A 17,489-nucleotide genomic window follows, 5' to 3' on the forward strand; every position below is an offset into this window, starting at 1 on the left:
GAGCAGCAATTCTATTTCAGATGGAATTTTTCCATACAACTTCAGATCATCCATGTAATGGAGGTAGGATAGTCTGGCAGATGTTTTTGATGTTTGATAGCCATGTCTTGAGTTATTCAATATTGTTGAATTATTACTATTACTACTACCACTGCTAGTAGTAGTAGTAATAGTAGTAGTAGTAGTATTGATTTAATCTTCAGTTTGATTCATAGTCTGGGAATGGTAAAAACTTAATGGTTCAAATTCTAACAAGGACCTAAGAGCTGTTAAGGTAACAGTATATAGGCAGTTCCAAGTAAAGAGGGTTTTGGTTTTTTTTGCAAAGTCAGAATATTCAGTTTTAATAACTTCAAAATTTCCATGTATCTAGGCAACCCTTTAATTATTACTCCAGGTACTCCTATTACTATTGGTACAACCATCTAGCTGTTTCTCTTCAATTCATGCATCACCTGGTATTGCAATATCAATGAACCAGGATTTTTTCTTTTCTACAATAGTGATGTCAGGTGTATTTGTGGGCCAGATGTCTGTTACTATAATCTTCATTTTATAACATTGGTTTTACATTATTATTGCAACCACTTCCAAATATGTATAGGTGAGGTGATAGATTTTGGTTTACATCATTTCAATCCTCAGTACTGATCAGTTTAGGATGGAGGTGGTCAGCAAAATCCTTTTGGATATAAATTGGTACCTTGAGATTTTTTTGTCTGTTTGTGAGAACAAAAGAAAGTTTCTGAGTCCCTTTTTATTTTATTCGTAGAATCAACAATAAAATCCATTAGCATCCCCTCTTCTTTATGTAAGAACTTGCATACAGAAACATTTGTTTGTGAGAGACTGTTAGGGATATACCCCTAGCAAGATCTGCAGGGCAGTCAGGCAGGCAGGCAAAATATGTGAGATAAGTGTTGTGTAGCTTACACTCAGTAAAAGCAGATACAAGTGCCTATTAAATAGTTTTATTCCAGCAAGAGTTAAAGCATAGTCAAAACAGTCCATATATCATACACTTATTTCAGTCCGTCCAGGGATTATTCATTTGCAAATTCCAATGTCCAAAATGAGAGGTCAGTACACTTACAAAATAACAGTCCGGTAATTTATCTCCTCGCAGTAGAGAGAGATATGCACAAACTCAGAAACTCCTCTGTTCCGTCTGCAACTCCAGTAATTGCCAGCAAAGCGTCAGGGAATCATCAGCTTCTCGTCAGCATCTCTTGCTCCGTCTTATGGTAGTTTCACACCACACCCAAAATTACATTCATTGCATTTAAAGTAACACACACTTTAAACTAAGAATCATAGCTTATATATATATTATCTTACCCAAACTAGTTAGGTGACCAATGTTATACCTAACAGAGACAGATTTGCAGAATGCCCACTTGAGCCAACTCCCCCTCTCTGTTGTGGATGGGATGGGAAAAGTGTATCCATTCTGGTTCTACTTGACCTCTCGGTGGCTTTTGATATCATCAACCACTATATTTTTCTGGACTAAGGTGGAGGATTGGAGTTAGGTGACTATGGTGTTGTGCTGGCTTGCCTCCTTTCTTTGGGGTCGATACCACTCAGAGGTAACTGGGGAAGAGAGATCCTCCCCTCGCTATGAGGGATGCCCTCTCTCCTCTTTTTAACATCTACTTCAGGCTGCTGGGTGATCTCATCCAATGCCCTGTGAGGTAACATCAGCATACCAAACTATACATCTGCCCCTGGCAAAAAGCAATGTCTTATCCATTTGGAGGCTGACAGGATCTGGCTGGGGAACAACAGGATTCAGCTAAACCCTGGCAAGACTGACTAGTTCTGATTTGAGGAACCTACTTATTCTAGGATTATGCTATCTTTAGTGTTGATAGAATCACACTGCCCCAGATAGACTCAGTGCACAATCTGGGAGTGTGTGGGTGTTCTTCCTAGACTCACAAACTCTGCTTGAGCAGCAAGTGGCAATCATAGCTAAAGGTGTCTTTGCACAGCTTTGAGGCATGCAGGAGTTGAACCTGTTGGATCAGGAGGCTTTGGTGATGGTCACTCATGCCTTAGTTACCTTTAGACTGGCCTATTGTAATGCAGTCTGGATAGGGCTGCCCTTAAATAGCTTCAGCTGGTGCAGAGTGCAGTAGGGTGGGCAGTTATGTGCACTCCTAGGGTAGCACATATTATGCGTCTGCTTCATGAGCTACATTAGTTGTTTCTGGGTCCAATTCAAGATGCTGGTTTTAACTTTTAAAACTCTTCATGGCTTGGGACCAGTTATCATCTCAAGTACATCAGCCCAGCCCATTTGATCCAACAGAGAGGGCATGCTACAGATAACACGTGTCAGAGGTTTACATTTGGTGGGTCCCAGTTGATGGGCCTTTTCTGCTGTGGCACTTGCCTTATGGAACAATCTCCACTCTGAACATTAGGTTAGTTCAATTCCTTTTGATGTTCTGGAGGTCCCTCAAGATCTGATTGTGCCATCTGGTGTGGGTTGTATGGTGCAATAAGGAATGTGGATCTGAAAATAAATACATATCAAAGACAAAGTTAACTGCTTAATAGAGGAAATGGAATGAACAGCTGCAACTTATACATAAAAGCCAGAGCAAAGATTAAAAAAAACAGTAGAATGTTTGCTAAAGACTGGAAAATAGATGGACAAATGTTAAGATGTGCAAACATTGGTTAAAACAGTTACCGAATAATATATGGTCTGCTGAAATAAGCAAAAACAGTTGTCTGTAAGAGTGCTCTGCTTTGTTACGTGAATGTGAAAGTTGGGTATGTTCAATCAAATATAATGGGAATATAGTACTTAAGTTCCATCGTAAAATAGGAAGAGGCAAAGAATCAATCGATACCGAATGTGAATGTGGATTGAATACAAAACCAAGTGGCCATATGATGAAGTATGTTGAGGTAATATAGTCATTTAGAAAATATGTATGAAGATTGAATCACAAAATAAAGGGAAAGAATTGGTTGAGAAAGGAGGAAGATAAAGTCTTGGATAGATGAAACAAGGAAAAAAGTGAAAAACTTAAAAACCAAAAAAGGAGAGGGCAATGTATGAAGAAATTTGTGGAAGTAGTGAAAACAAGGAAGATTAGCCAAGATCCAAAAACACAGGCAAATATAGTAAAATGGTATTGGTGTAAGCTAGATTTAGCTAATTTGTTTTCCTTTTCTTACCTCATGCCTTTTGGCTTACTAGTGCTTGTTCTCTTTCTGCACTTTCCTTTGAAATATTGTGATAGATACAAACACATGTATCTTCAAACAAATGTTCCTTTCCTTTTTCTGCTTTATTTATCTTATTTCATTCATCAATAGCTGTATGGAAAAATCATTCCATTTGCTTCAGGAGGCAATTTTTCTTTCTTTTTAACCAGATGATGAGCTCACTCATTTATGAACTTCAGAATGTTTCACCTCTTTTCTTCCCCATCGTCAGACTGTCTCTTCTCACATTCCCAGTGGCGTCCCAAATCTTCCTGATCTTGAGTTCTAACACTTTTGGGCTTGCACTGACTACCCAGCTGGCCCAGTCCCTGATTTTCAAGACTTGTTAAAGGCAAATGCTCAACCTCATTCCTTACAGCAAACTGGGCAGTTTTCCTTTTTCTGTAAAAGAGGTAACCCTTTGGTCTTCATCTTTTTGGCACACTGGATACTCTTGAGGGAGCCAGAATCACTCTCTCCAGCCACACTTCAGACACATCAATAAAGCAATAAAAAAGAAGGAACTATACTTGTCTTCTTTTAGAGTCAGACTTAGCAGGGTGCCTCATAAAACATCTTGAATTGCAATCTCCCCACACACAGACACATATAAACACACATTACACATTTAATTTTACTTACCTCTTTCTAATAACTACAAAGTAACTTTTAAATATGTACCAGCAACCAGTCTGAATGGCATACACAAACGCTTTGGTACATTTCTGTGTCTGCTGTTTTTGATTTTGATCTCCGCTCATAGCTCTATAGCATAATGTGAATAGCATTAACCACTAATCAACAAGTCAGTTGACTGATGTATGGCTACAAGTCCAAGTGGCAGAAACTATAAAGACTTCGCACAAATCTAAGAGCAAAGTCAAGCCTAGACTTTGTGAGCAATGGTAGTTTTTTAAACACTATGGGATAACCATAGTGTTTAAAAAATAATTAGACTCTTAGGGCTTCCCCCCACCCCAATAATTTGACATGGCACTCAGACCCAAGTTTTGTACATTCCTCCTGCCTGCCCCCCTGCCCCCCAATCCCCTGCTGCCTGGTTTCTTAGGTTCGCCTCAGCTCTGTGGAATTTTTTTTTAATGCCTCACTTTGTAGGCAATTTTTGGTTTAACCAAAAAGACATTTCCATGACTCATTTTTTTTTCTTTCCAGGTCTGAATCATGGTTTTTTATCGTTGTTCCACATACACACAATAATGCTGGGAAATCAAGCATCCACTGAATATGGAATAATCTCTAATTCTCACTTTGCATACTTAGTCAAATCAATAGTTGTGAGCTCATATCCTATCTTACTTCACCTTGATCTTTTATTCTATTCATCTGGGGGAAAAGCTGAATATGATACAGCAATGTCTGACATATTATTTAGGGTAATCTATGTAGGACTGTAAAATGATATCTTGTCCTTAGTAGCAGCATATATAAAACAGCAGCAGGTCAACCCATTCAAAACAGTCAGAAAAATACTGAGTTGTTAATGAACTTGTCCAGCTTCATTTAAAAGTAATAACCCCTAACTGGGCTATACTATGGTGAAGGAAATCAGTCATGAATTATTAGACATTCTATAACAAATAGCTTTTTGTGGCTATTGTTTAATTTGTGAGCAATTTGAGAGATATCTAAATCCATGGAGGCCAAAAACAAACTGGAATACATGAAGTTAAGTCCAATCAAATGTTTATTGTTGCAGTCTAAGACCAGGGCATGTACAAAAATAAGACAAAACAAAACTGAAATAAGACAAGAACAGAATGTGCTAGAAGCATAAGTGCTAAAAGTGAACAGAAGTGCTAAAAGTGAACAGAAAAGGTACAAAATCACTAAGAACATCAGCAAGATTTTCTTTGCACTTTAATGCACAAGGGAGGATTTGTGGGGTGAGGGGAATCACTGGGCAAATTAGAATGGGCTCAACTGTCCATCTGTTGGTTTTCTAAACATTTCGCCCTCTTTTTCCTGGAACTGGAGATTGCCCAAAACTCTGGATAGAATGACAAATAGCCAGGGGTGGGCTGCTGGGGGTTCGCAGGGGTTTGGGAGATCCCCTAAATAAAATTATGTACAGTTCAGAGAACCCCCAAATCCCACTCTTGTCTGGCCCTGCTCATCCCTCCCTGCCCTCCTAGGATTCCCCACATGGCCCGTTTTGGATGCAGGTAAGTGCAGGGCACCCACGATGGCCATGCCCACCCAGCAACTGGGCAGAGAACCCGTTGCTAAAAATTTTTGAAGCCCACCCTAAATTCTAGCATAGAATTTGGTACAGAGCTTTGGAAAATAATTCTCATGAATACTTGCTAGATGTTTTCCTTTGTTTTATAGTCTTGCTTCTCTGTCCTGATGATTCCCTCTCTCGTGTTGTTTTATATATTGTAAATGGTTACTGTAGTTTGGTTCCTGATTGCTATCTGGATAAACTCTTCTATGCCCACTTTCACACAGGAACTCAGAATGAAAAATGTCATGCTGACATTGTGCTGTTTTTACTGAGATTGACTGGAAAAAATGTAATGGAATGAATGGATGGAGGAAGGAAGGAAGGAAGGAAGGAAGGAAGGAAGGAAGGAAGGAAGGAAGGAAGGAAGGAAGGAAGGAAGGAAGGAAGGAAGGAAGGAAACATCAATCCTTCCTCCAGGAAAAATGAAACAAGAAAGAAAAGCTATGCATTCAAAACTTCTTCAAATAAGTAATTCCATCTCCCTTCATTTTCTCTCTCTCCTATATTAGGCTGATGGGTATTGACCTACCTATAGGTAGGTAAATTAAGACTGCAAAGAGAAAATGTGTCATCTATGTTACCACTACAAAACTTTGAATCAAATCCTTTGTACTTTTTAACACCCAGTATTCTAAATTAAAAATAAATATACACTGCTCAAAAAAATAAAGGGAACACTTAAACAACACAATATAACTCCAAGTCAATCACACTTCTGTGAAATCAAAATGTCCACTTAGGTAGCAACACTGATTGACAATCAATTTCACATGCTGTTGTGCAAATGGAATAGACAACAGGTGGAAAGAAGAGGCAGTTAGCAAGACATCCCCAATAAAGGAGTGGTTCTGCAGGTGGTGACCACAGACCACTTCTCAGTTCCTATGCTTTCTGGCTGATGGTTTGGTCACTTTTGAATGCTGGCGGTGCTTTCACTCTAGTGGTAGCATGAGACGGAGTCTACAACTCACACAAGTGGTTCAGGTAGTGCAGCTCATCCAGGATGGCACATCAATGTGAGCTGTGGCAAGAAGGCTTGCTGTGTCTGTCAGCGTAGTGTCCAGAGCATGGAGGAGCTACCAGGAGACAGGCCAGTACATCAGGAAACATGGAGGAGGCCATAGGAGGGCAACAACCCAGCATCAGGACTGCTACCTCCACCTTTGTGCAAGGTGGGACAGGAGGAGCACTGCCAGAGCCCTGCAAAATGACCTCCAGCTGGCCACAAATGTGCATGTGGCTGCTCAAACAGTCAGAAACAGACTCCATGAGGGTGGTATGAGGGCCTGACATCCACAGGTGGGGGTTGTGCTTACAGCCCAACACCGTGCAGGACATTTGGCATTTGCCAGAGAACACCAAGATTGGCAAATTCGCCACTGGTGCCCTGTGCTCTTCACAGATGAAAGCAGGTTCACACTGAGCACATGTGACAGATGTGACAGGGTCTGGAGATGCCGTGGAGAACGTTCTGCTGGCTGCAACATCCTCCAGCATGACCGGTTTGGGAGTGGGTCAGTAATGGTGTGGAGTGGCATTTCTTTAGAGGGCCGCACAGCCCTCCATGTGCTTGCCAGAGGTAGCCTGACTGCCATTAGGTACCGAGATGAGATCCGCAGACCCCTTGTGAGACCATATGCTGGTGCGGTTGGCCCTGGGTTCCTCCTAATGCACGACAATGCTAGATCTCATGTGCCTGGAGTGTGTCAGCAGTTCGTTCAAGACGAAGGCATTGATGCTATGGACTGGCCCACCCGTTCTCCAGACCTGAATCCAATTGAGCGCATCTGGGACATCATGTCTCACTTCATCCACGCCACGTTTCACCACAGACTGTCCAGGAGTTGGGAGATGCTTTAGTCCAGGTGTGGGGGGAGATCCCTTAGAAGACCATCCGCCACCTCATTAGGAGCATGCCCAGGCATTGTAGGGAGGTCATACAGGCATGTGGAGGCCACACACACCACTGAGCCTCATTTTGACTTTACATCATTACATTACATCAAAGTTGGATCAGCCTGTAGTGTTTTTTTCCAATTTAATTTTGAGTGTAACTCCAAATCCAGACCTCCATGGGTTGCTAAATTTGATTTCCATTGATAATTTTTGTGTGATTTTGTTGTCAACACATTCAACTATGTAATGAATGAAGTATTTAATAAGAATATTTCATTCATTCAGATCTAGGATGTCTTATTTTTGTGCTTCCTTTATTTTTTTGAGCAGTGTATATTTGAAAGAAATACTTTACGTAAGGAAATGAAATGTTTCTTTTTTAATTAGAATTAGACTTTATATACCGTGTTTCTCACAAAATAAGGGTGGGCCTTATTTTTTTTGACCCCCGAAAAAACGGCTAGGCTGTCTTTTCGGGAGTGACTTAATCCTCCCCCCCTTGCATCCTTGGGCAGGCGGGCGGCGACGGCTTGGATGTTGACCTCGGCATTGGTGGGGCACTTTGTATCAGGAGACCTTCCGCCACCATTGCTTTCCCCTCCCTCCGTGCTGCCGCGGCATTCAGAGCAGCACCGCAGTATTTAGTGCAGCCATGCACGGCCAGCCAGGGCTCCTCCTTACAACGGGAGCCTGGCAGAGACACTTGGCTTCAGGTGCTCCTGTTGCTGCCTTCCCTTCACTTTAGAAGGCAAAGCCAATTCTTTTAAAAACAATGCCCTACTACCAGTACGACAAAGCCTCCTCTGCCCGAGAGGGCAACCCAACCCCATGTGGAGAGGTGTATCTCCTGGGGCCGCAGTGCAGGATCGGCCCACCCCAGGAGAAGCACCCAGCCGCCATCCCTGCCTAGCCCTGAGCAGAGTGTGAAGAGCTTCACCTGGGGCACCCAGCACAGCTGACAGGCGGGCCCTCCTGCCTGATGGTGGAGCTCTCACCAAGGCAGTGAGCGCCTTCCCGCCGGGGCCTCCACTCATCCTGCCATGGCTGCACCAGAGCCATGCAGGCTGGGCAGAACTGGCAAAGCTAGCCATGGTTGCGTGCCCGCCTGCCAAGCGAAAGAGCCGGGCTGACCAGAGCTTGGTTTCCTTCCCAAGTCCCTCCAGCCCGAACCTGAAGGGGCCAATGGGAGAGGCTACCTGAGGCAGTGATAGAGCCCACCCATCCATGGACAGGGGAGGCAAGGCAACGGCCTGCGCCGCGTCCTCCTCCGAGCTGAACCCCCCTGAGTGAGCACCTCTGCCCGATGCCCATGCCGCTGCAGCGTTTGGAGCTGCCGGTGCATTTGGAGATGCGTGGGGATGGGGACGGGCTGGGCAAGGAGTGGAAAGGACGGGCGGCTTCGGGCTCTCTCCACCGGACCCGCCAGCCAGGGAAGCAGTGCTGCCATTGCCTTGCCTCCCTGTCCATGGATGGGTGGGTGCTATCACTGCCTCGGGCAGCCTCTCCCAGTGGCCCCTTTGGGTTTGGGCTGGAGGGACTTGGAAAGGAAGCCAAGCTCAGGTCAGCCCAGCTCTTTCACTTGGCAGGCGGGCGCACACCCGCAGCTCACTTTCCTGGCTCTGCCCAGCCAGCAAGGCTCTGGCGCAGCTTTGGCAGGATCAGCAGAGGGTCCGGCGGGGAGGCGTTCGCTGCCTTGGTGAGAGCTCCACTGCTGGGCAGGAGAGCTCGCCTGTCAGCTGCACTGGGTGCCCCAGGCAAAGTTCACGCTCTGCCCAGCGCCAGGCAGGAATGGTGGCTGGGCACTTCTCCTTGGGTGGGCCGATCCTGCGCTGTGGCTCTGGGAGATTCGCCTCCCCATGTGGGGTTGGGCTGCCCTCTCAGGCAGGGGAGGCTTTGTTGTACTGGTAGTAGGGTGTCATTTTTAAAAGAATTGTCTTTGCCTTCTAAGGCGAAGGGAAGGTGGTGATAGGAGCGCCTGAAGCCGAGTGTCTCCGCCGGGCTCCGGTTGCAGGAAGGAGCCCTGGCTGACTGTGCGTGGCTGCGGCAAACACCGCGGCATTGTTCTAAATGCCGCGGCAGCACAGGGAGAAGGGAAAGCAATGGTGATGGAAGGTCTCCCGATATGAAGTGCCCCACCAACGCCGAAGTCAACACAGGCAGCACCATATCCGGGTATGCATCAAAAGTACTTCCTAATGGCAAGCCCCCCTGCCATTCCCCCCATTTTGCATGTTTAATATAGGCCTTAATTTGGGGGGAGGGGCTTAACTTGATTTTATGCCTATAAAACATGCTGGGACTTCCTATTGGGGGAAGCCATATTGTTGGAGAAACACGGTAGTTCTGTTCAGTTATGCTATTTTATTAAGAGTATTTCCCAACTTCATAGATACTCAATAGTTCCCCCTCCCCCCAGAACATACTGTCTTTTCCTAAATCTCCCTACAGCCATTCATTCACAAACAGAAGCAGATGCTGCACAGCAGTCTTTTAAGGCAAAATCTATTCCTGCTGCTTCTGCCTTTTAGGTTCATTCAGATATTTCAAAGACTACTTTTTGTTGAAGTTGCTGTTGGTTAGATCTCCGCTTGTAGCCTTTTTAATCCTTGTCTGTTGAACACTTGATTTCTATTACTAGCATTGCCAGCTCATAGTCACCTACTTCAATTGTCAGGTTTCCTTGGAGCATGGTTTCTTAGACAATTTCTCTCTTCCCTCAGTTGTGAGTTTTGCTTCAACCAATGAACTTCGGTGGAAAAAAAAAACCCCAAGCATGTTCCAAAATCACTCTACTCTATATATTCAAATGTTTAAAATGTCAACGGGAATTCCTCCTTGCTTAATCATAACTCATTTAACCATAATTGAGCCAAGCCCAATCCAGAGTAGCAAATCCAGGCTTAACTTATGACTCCACACAAAGACAAATATAAATACCGTAAAACAATAGACATATGGAAATGATAGACACCCAAGAGGGGAGAAGTAGACTGCTGATACTGTTCCCAGCACTTCAATGTAATTGCCTTAGATGACTACGGACTACTATTTGCTTACTGTCAAGGCCAATGTGATGAGTAATATTCAGAAAGGAACAAACACAAAGCAAGCAAATGCTTGTTGAATGGGCTCACCTTAAATCAATTTAAAATATCTGTCCCAACTGCTCACATTAACCGCAGAAGGCAATGGAATGCCCCTTGAATACGCTGCTGAATTCCAGGGCAAACTATTCAAAGATATCCTTAGGCAATCACTCCACTTTTCCTAAATGGCAAACAGAGAAAGAGGATTTGTCTAGGCAGCAATCTGGTAGATTGTCTTCAGTGTGTTCAATGATATTGGGCTTTCCAGGCTCTAACAATGTTAAAGAATAATGAATGCCTGCATTGTTATCATTAACATGACAATGCACAATAGATTCAACTAGCATTTTATTCTCCAAAGGTTTCTATGCTAGAATTAGATAAACTGTTGATATAAGACTATAGATGATTTCTTATTAGAGAAGATAAAACTAGCAATGCCCTAAAAACAGCCAGATCAGGAGTTCTGCTGCCAACTGATCAACAGTCAGAATCCAGGAAAACTGTGTGTCTCTGTGGTTATAGAGCAGAATTCAGAACAAAGATCTGAAAACTCTGCACAAGATCACTGTATCCATGTCCACTTTCAACAGCACAGGGCAACTTTGCAGCTCAAGAGGTTAAATTTAGAATAGCACACAATTCAAATTTTTGAGACCAAATTGCAATTCCTGTCATTTCTCAAGGGACAGATTTCTTATTGCAAATTGCTTTTTAATTCTGTGGGGATTTGTTTTGGTGTCATTAGCCTTCATCACAATTGCTACTATTTGTTTGTTTTTCTGATTCCCATCCTTTCAGAGTTTTTGTTTCTATATAGAAACAGTGCCAAAAGTACTTCGTCTACAGTACTTCTCATTCCTGTGCCTGGAATGGTCAGACAAGCCACAGAGAAGTGGCCTGATTTTAGCATCAGAAGGATATCATACTCTGGACCAGAAATACAGTATCTATGGCAGTGCTGATCCTAGATGGAGGATCTGGAGAAGGAAAATGATTGGGCACTACCAGGTTCAAACTATCTGTAAACATGGTTACAGAATGCAGAATTAAATAAAATTTGTATTCTGCATTTTCACCATGGTTCCAAGAACCCGGAAAAGTTAGTCAAGCAGATTGTTAAGGGCTTTGCCCAGTGACTAACACATGTACTTTGGGGAGGGGGGAATTAAACTAGGAATTGCTGGAAATCTATTTTCTGGAGACATTAACAAAATGCTTTATTTCTTTCATGTTCAGACCACATTTTATATCTTCTATTCTCTCTCTCCCTCATGACCCATCTAAAAGCCAACAAAAAGTGTGTTTTCTTCTATGAAGAAACACTTTCTGATTCCCTTCATCTGAGATAATAATCCTTCAGAGATGTTTGGGAATTGGAGCTGTTTTATGATGGCTTGTGTCATAGTGAACTACTGTCGCATTTTAATTTTCTTTTTAGTAATCAAATCTTTCTCACAGCTTAAAAAAAAGGAAATTTAGACATAGAAGAGAAAGGTATAAAGAGAATCTGATTTTAATCCAAGGGCAGCTGGAATTGTTCAACTTGACAGTATCACATTCTGCAGGTTTTATGATTTTTCTCAAGAGGAATATTTACTTTAGAATCCAAATATCTGTTCTAAAAATCTACCTTGGTTGACTGCTATTGTTGTTTTGTGCAATGGTTTTTCCTGGGATGGTTATTCTTGTTTCTTTTGCAGACTCTGAGCCTTGCACTCCAGATACTCCCTCTGCTACTGCTTCACCATCCTCTTCTGAAGATCCTGCAACACTCACAGCACCATCTCCTCCATTTGGTTGTGAGGTCTCCATATTTCCCTCACCACAGCCCACCTCCACAATAGCCCTGAATCTTGAATCACCACAGGTATCAGTTTCTGGCTCACTGAATCCACCTTCTGCTTCCATTTCCTCCCAACATTCTGGTCTTCCTTCCACTGTAACACCAACTGCCTCTGTTTCAGTTACACAACCCCGCATTTACTCACCTCCAAATATTGCTGGGTCACCCAGCCATGGACCACACCTTATTGACTGGCTTCCATATCTTGCCTCAGTGATGACCACCACAAAGAGAGGGAAGGAAGAAGAACAAACAACCCTTGGAACGGGCCCACCTGAGCACATGAAGCGGTGTGGGAGCACCTATTTACCAGTACTCAGTGAAGGGGAGAATGTTCATGCCGGTTTCATCAAGCAGCAACCTCCAGAGTCAGTTTGTTCACCACCCCCATTTCAGGACATTCCCCTCCATTCTGAGCAAGTACCTGCCACTCTAGGAAACATCCTGGCAGAGTTGAAGACAATGAACCACCACCTTTCCATCATAGCAAGGGCTCTTAGCCACCTTGCCTCATCTTGCACAGCTCAACAGGATTCCACAAACGTGCAAGACTTGTAAAAGAGGAAAGGTCTGCATTTTCTAACTAGAAAAACAGACAGATTGGTATGAAAGACTTGTAATGAAATGTAGGGAAATGTAGTTACAGACTGGCAGGAGTGATTTCTGGGAATTTGCCTGACCTTTGATACAGGAGAGGTTGGGTAGGTTCTCAGGCTTCTTGTTCTTCTCTAGGAATGCAGGTCTCAAAACTATATCAGTATCAATAAAGTCATTGATACACACAATAGCTGTTTTTCTTTTTCTGTCTCTTACTTTAAAGGTAAGTAAGTGTGTATACTCATACAAATCCATTCAGTATGAATGAAATACAGAAATTGCTCCCCATGAGCAATTTCAAGTATTGGAGCTGGCCTTGTCTGTTTTGAGTCTTTCCAGCTCTTATGTCTTAAGAACAAGGCACATGGGTATGTGTGGGAGAGGAGATTGCTTGCTTGGGACTGGCTGCGTGGCTGCAAGAGATGATTAATGCTTCCTAAACAAACATTAAAAACACTTTCTATATAGAAAGTGCTTCTTAGATCTGGATTTTTGTAATTATAGGCCACTTTTCAATCTTCCATTTCAGGGTAAGATGATCAGGAAAGTGTGGCCTTACAGTCTAGAAGCATCAGAATGAAACTGATCATACCGATCTATTACATTTGGGATTTCAGTGGGGAATATGGATGACTTATGCTAGAAATAGATGAGGGGAGTATAACCCTGCTAGTTAGAATGATAGAGTTAAAAGGAAACTCTGAGATCATCTCATCCAACCCACAGTTCAACTAATCATCAAGTTATTATGTTGAAGACTCTCAGCTCCTATTTCTTTGATTTAAAAAAAAACCCACCAATCCCTGAACTTATTTAAACTAAATAACATGCTAGATGAGGAAGAACAAGCTGAAATTAGCAGGAAAGGCTCTTTTGAAGAGTCCTGGCACCAGAATCTGACTGAAAGTTGACTGCAGAAATGGACTGTGAGAGAAGGTCTTCTCCTATATGGTTTTCCATCTACAGAATAGTCAAAGGGGATGCTGCCTTTGCTCCCTGCTTGGGGAATTGGCAAGATCCCTCCACTTTCCTAGAGCCTTTGGGTTTTGCTTGCAAAAGTTTTGGTTTTGCCTCAATTGTAATAGTTTTTATTCTTATGTTTATGATGTGTATTTTCAAATTTCCACTACCGGTTCTCTGAACTACTTAAAATGTCCACTACCGGTTCTCCAGAACTGGTCAGAACCTGCTGAATACCCCTTCTACATATGTGGCATTCAGGCTGCATCTTGTCTTTGTATAGTGGCACAGCTTTCACTCAACTGCTTCAACAACTTTAAGACTGAATCAAAAATTCAGGACAGAGTTTCTAGAAAAGCTTCTGATTAACAGTTATCAAGTGCATCACTAAATAACTATGGAGATTCTCGGTCATCCAGGTTATGGTTGTCAACCATAACCTGGATGACTGAGAATCTCCATAGACTTCCGATTAATACTTTCCTAATACAATATCTGATCTTCCAACATAGTTCATTCAGCTATAAAGGCTCCCTGGCCCTTTCTGGTTTTGCAGAAACCCCTTCAATCCTTCACACAGCAAAGAAATCAAATGCACTAAAGACCAAGCTGCAAAACGATAGGTATGCAACACTAACAGGATAACTTATCTTTAAAGGAACCCAATCAAATATATTTGGGAGCCTGAAAAAAATGGAGTAAAACCTAATAGTCAACATTATGTAAAGTAGGCTAGAGTTATTTTCAGGTACTTCTAACCCTAAATTATAAGACAGTCTGGTTTATCTGAATGGTTTGGGATGTGCCCAAAATAGAGTGCTGTTTACACAGGGTTAAATATTTTATGAAAGTTACACTGACACAAGGGCAAAAGAGGACACTACCATGATTTTAAATTATGATGTTTACTATCACCAAGGTATACTTGAAGTTCTGCCATATCTGATAACAAACATGAGAAGATTCTGAACAAGGACTTTATAAATGAATATTCTGTTTTCTTTGTGTTCCTGATTTTTTAAAATCTAGTGTTTAGGAGCTGTTCCCTTTAAACAAGAGAGAACAGCATTGCCATCAATAGAATAGATGCAATGCTAATATCCAAAGCAAATGAGCTGGATATGTTGGATTAAGTGGTAAGCAGTTATTTTTGTTTAAATATTTACAAAATTAATCAGATTTAAAATGGGGAAAGTTACCAACCATTACTTGATGAGCAACATTTTATAAAACCTATTTCAAGGAATAAATAAATTCTGAGTATGAAAGTGGTGTTTATAATAATTTATTCTTATCATCTGCCTTTTAAATTATTATGAACTGGAATGAACTCTAAAGAACAAAACAGTTGGGTTTTTTTGCCTAATCATACTATGTGAATTGTTTGCCAAATTCTCTCCACTTTCTTAATTAATTGGTGATAAGTTTATGGATTAGGTCCAGCTGTCATAGTCTTGCTTCAACAAACCAACCCAAGATTGTATGTATGCCCATATATTTCCCACTTCTCTTTTGCGTACATGGTGAAAATAAGGCTTCTTGGTTTGTAAAGCAAGAGTTTAAAACAGCTGGGAAATAAAATTAACCTGATATATTGTAATTTGATCTGGGCTTACAGAAAAGATTCCAATCAACTTCCCACACAGATCACACAGGGCATACCTTATTTGGAAGACAATTTAAAATGGGTGTGGGAGAGTAATCTCTGAAAAGGACTGCTTCATTAAAGCTATCTGCCATGGTTCAGCCTATACCTGGAAGAAGTCCTCTGAAGATGATCTTAGGGAACCAATAACAACATTCCAGTGAACTTATTGAAACAGTGCCTGGTTATAGTGGTGAACTCTATGAGAGCCAGCAAACTGATTCCATCCAAATAAGACACATGCTGTTAGTGGATGGCTTCTGTGCCCAGAATGATTGGCTTCAATATGTTTTAAATGGGGTTGCTTTCCTCCTCTCCGAGGATTAATGTCTTAGGGGTGCTTATGAATTCATACTGTTGGAAGCACAAATGGCCTCTGTGACAAGAAGAGCCTTTCACTACCTTAAGCTGGTGTGCCAGAGTTGGATTATGGAAAGAAGTTATCTTGTAAGGGTTATTTATGCCCTGGTAATTTCTTGAGATTATTTCAATACCCTTGAAGATGATTTGGAAACTTCAGGGAGTAAAGTTGTGGCAAGAGACAAATTCCAACTGAATTTATAAAATGTATTTCCAGGTCTTCATTACGATTTTTATTAGTTCTTACTTGGTTTCTAGTTCCAACTCATGGTGCTGGCTTGCTCTTCATAGCTATCTGCATGAGTCACTCATCTCTAGGTTGTTATTGGAGTCTTGGGGTGGGGGGTGGGGGTATCTGGGAAAGTTTTTGATTTCATAGGAATTGAAGGTCTGCGGAAAGTTTTCTATTACCTCCATAGGAACCTGAGGGTCATCCCAATTAATTTCTGGTCTGACACATGAAGATAGTTACGCATTAGAGTTCACCTTCCAACACTTGTGTGATGATACAAATATGAAGAGCATTACATGTACCCCATGGCAATGGTCAGACAAATTCCTGTACAACTAAGGTTAACTGGTACTCTATGCCACTAATAGATCTAGGATGGGATCTATTAGAAAATGTGTCCAGGCGCCTGATAGTCCTGGAAGGTACCTGGGGAAATTCCCAGCTATTTGTGTGGGAATTCCACTGATTCTCTAAGGAGTCTCTAGCAATATATAATAAACAAAGCATCATTACTTCTCTCTTATTACGTTTGTGGGCTGTCAGCCAGCTGCCTTGTTGATAGCAATACATTCTGTAATAGGAAAAAATGTTCAGGAAGACTTGGCTGGCTATTTGCTCACTGTGATTCTTTGGCTCAGCAGTTTGCCAATACAGTTGCTTAAAAGTCCTGACTGCACTGTTACATTCTTTTTGGCCTGTGATTTATCAGGAAGTGGATAAGGTGCTCTTTAGTATGATCCCTGCCACATGTGTGCTTGGCCTATATCCCTACTCCCTCTTATATTAGCTGTGCTTTGTACGGCAACCTAAATCGGGGGATTGTCATTGTTTTACTTTAGGAAGGGGTGATACCAGCAGCTTGGAAGGACCCTGGATCCAGGACTTGTGATAATGATTGCCCAGTGTCAAACTTTTCCTTTTTAAGGAAGGTTGTTGGGCCTTTGCTGGGGATTTAACTCCAGAGGAAATGCATTTTCTCTTCAGGTTCAAGCCTAGGCATGGGATTGAAAAATACTTGTTTACTCAAGTAGTTTTCCTTTTTCAAGACCTTGAGGGAGGAAATGTTCTCATTAGATTTCTTGGTGGCTTTTGATACCATCAGTCACCTACAATGAATGGGGATTAAGATCACTGTGTTTTGTTTCTACCTTGGTATTCTTCTTGTGTGCCTGAAAAGCTGCTCCTAAGCAGAGGAGGGTGGCAAAGGATATGACACAAGGAAGTGGGAATCACTGCATTCAAAAGAGGAATATGGGGCAACATCAACTCATATGTTTTGCATCAAGAACATATAGGTAGTCTTTGACCACAATTGAGCTCAGAATTCCAATTGCTAAGCAAGGCAGCTGTTAAGTGGGTCATGCTCAATTTTATGACCTTTTTTCCACAGTTATTAA

The 17,489-nt window shown here is 42.1% G+C and overlaps 1 protein-coding gene across 6 annotated transcripts in view; it reads left to right on the top strand.

The window, feature by feature from the left end:
* RUNX2 (RUNX family transcription factor 2) overlaps nt 1-13,074 on the top strand; it is a 248,287-nt gene extending 235,213 nt beyond the window's left edge. For 2 of the 6 annotated variants that reach the window (XM_087919386.1, XM_087919390.1), the window contains one exon: nt 12,156-13,074. In XM_087919386.1, coding sequence (XP_087775512.1) covers nt 12,156-12,856 — 701 coding nt within the window. In that variant the 3' untranslated portion in view covers nt 12,857-13,074. The remainder of the gene's footprint in view (nt 1-12,155) is intronic. The other 4 variants (XM_087919387.1, XM_087919388.1, XM_087919391.1 and 1 more) reach the window with 3 other exon arrangements.
* The last annotated feature ends 4,415 nt before the right edge of the window (nt 13,075-17,489 follow it).

The sequence above is a fragment of the Pseudonaja textilis genome, chromosome 1 (genome assembly GCF_049901715.1).
Source record: "Pseudonaja textilis isolate UNSWEBS1 chromosome 1, rPseTex1.2, whole genome shotgun sequence".
Lineage (NCBI taxonomy): Eukaryota > Metazoa > Chordata > Lepidosauria > Squamata > Elapidae > Pseudonaja > Pseudonaja textilis.